Here is a 1,994-nt window from a genome sequence, read left to right as displayed (position 1 = left end):
ACAGCTGACAGACTCGAACACTGAAGGTGCGACACCATAACCAACATAGTGGAGAAGACACAGACCTGGGAGGAACCTAAACAGACCTAAACAGGAAACAGAACTAACTGAAGCCTAAACCAGAACATCGTAACACAAAAAGGCATGAAAGTCAAAATGCTAGCTCAAAAGCCCCAGAACCATGACAGCTCCCGTGTTTCTGCACACATCCCTGTCTCCACAGTTAGAATGATGTATGCGAGGATGTGGATAACTTTCCATAAGGTGTGTGAAGGTGCTGAAAAATCAAAAAATCTCACATGTATGTTATTCTTCTCTGGGTCTTACTGAGTCAGAGTACTTCTAAACAACATATCTATTACTACCTGTCTCATTAAGTTTTGTAACTTTTCTTTTTATGCCATTAATATTTGTAAAAACAGTATGCTGGTCCAGTCCACTTAAAGTACACATGTTCTACAAGTCCCAGCTTAGCCCAGCCCTAAATAGTTAAGACTACTTAATCCGAGGCCAGTGATGTAAGTGCCACAGCGTCAGTGAAGCTTCAAATCCATATTTTTCCCTCTCTCAGTATCTAAAGTAAAGCCAAAGTAGAACATTTTATTATTATTAATATTCATAAATCTGTGAAATCCACTAAGAAGAAAAGAAATCTTTGAACGAGCCCTGATATCACTTCTGTATCAGTTCGTGCAGGATTTTCACGTGACTGCTCCGTTATCGTTGTAGAATTCTATTGGTTCGAGTTCTCGTGGGAGACGTAGCTGATTGGATGTACTCGAGTGACGTCAGGTTGCGGGATACGGAAGTTGTTGTTAGAATAGCTGGCGGGGAGCTGTGAGTTGTTGTGAAACGCAGATATGGAAGAAAATCACTTGAAGTCCAGACTGAAGCGAAAGAAGTCAACGGTCGAAGCTTCCGGGGGAGCACCGAAGAGGAGCCCGACAACGTCCAGCAACAACCCGGCAAAGAGCGGTGGGTGAGTGTGTTTGCACCGACAACTTTACCTTAAAGGTTGAGAAAACACAATCTGGGCCGTTAACGGTAGTGATGGGCAGATAAAGCTTCATGAAGCACTGAAGCTTTTCATCCAATTGGTTCACCCCAGCGCAAAGCTTCTTGAAGCTTCATTTGCTCTAGTAGGACACCTACTGGACGTAAAAATATTAGTTGGCATGAATTTGAAGAGTGTGGCATTTTGCACACAGCCTGTAAATGTCAACAACAAAAGGAGTGTGTAAAACATGTATATTGTAGTGATGGCATTATACTGTGCATATTTATAAGCTTTACAAGCTGCATGTCTTCGGACGGTGTGAGGAAGCTGGAGTACCCGGAGGGAACCCACGCAAACACGGGGAGAACATGCAAACTCCACACAGAAAGACCCCAATGGTGGAATTGAACTCAGGACCTTCTTGCTGTGCGGCAACAGTGCTAACCACCGTGCCGCCTCAGTCCCAAATATGAAGCTGTTAAATGGGAGCACCCAGTGCCTTTACTTTTGCAGTCACCTGTTCAGTCAACTTTAAACCTCTACACTGCTGCCCGAAATCCTGCAGCTCTCTACTTGAATTGTGATGCTGGAAAAACCAAACTTGGAGCGCAGGACCCTTGTTGCCTTCCTGAGGATGATCTGCGAATCAGCATCTTCCTCTGGAAAAAACAAACAAATAAATACAGACAATGACATGATTTAATCATCAGTGCTCTTCTTCTACAACTTTGGCTCAACTCTTCCTCTTCATTTTATTGTGGATGCTAGAATTTTGCTTGTACTCAAAAGTTCATGGAAGTAAATAAAACTTCAGCCCAAAATGACAATATTTTACCTGTTTATCGTGTATGCTGAACTTGTGGGTTTTTTGTGTTCTATATAAATCAGATTGTATTCATAGAGAGTTGGGGAATGGCTGCCGTGATTTCAACATCAGGGAAACCAAACAACCTCTGGTGAAGTGGATTGCGCAACGCAGAAGAGCTAACTCGCCAGG

The 1,994-nt window shown here is 43.0% G+C and overlaps 1 protein-coding gene across 2 annotated transcripts in view; it reads left to right on the top strand.

The window, feature by feature from the left end:
- The first annotated feature begins 776 nt into the window (after positions 1-776).
- si:ch73-70k4.1 (FA core complex associated protein 20) overlaps positions 777-1,994 on the top strand; it is an 8,598-nt gene continuing 7,380 nt past the window's right edge. The window contains exon 1 of one of the 2 annotated variants that reach the window (XM_005918393.3): positions 777-979. In XM_005918393.3, coding sequence (XP_005918455.1) covers positions 861-979 — 119 coding nt within the window. In that variant the 5' untranslated portion in view covers positions 777-860. The remainder of the gene's footprint in view (positions 980-1,994) is intronic. The other variant, XM_014332428.2, reaches the window with a different exon arrangement.

Source organism: Haplochromis burtoni, unplaced genomic scaffold (assembly GCF_018398535.1).
Source record: "Haplochromis burtoni strain Fernald_Lab_line unplaced genomic scaffold, NCSU_Asbu1 Contig_30, whole genome shotgun sequence".
NCBI classification, from domain to species: Eukaryota; Metazoa; Chordata; class Actinopteri; order Cichliformes; family Cichlidae; genus Haplochromis; species Haplochromis burtoni.
The sequence above is the reverse complement of the archived record's forward strand: the minus strand, read 5'-3'. Positions and strand labels throughout refer to the sequence as shown.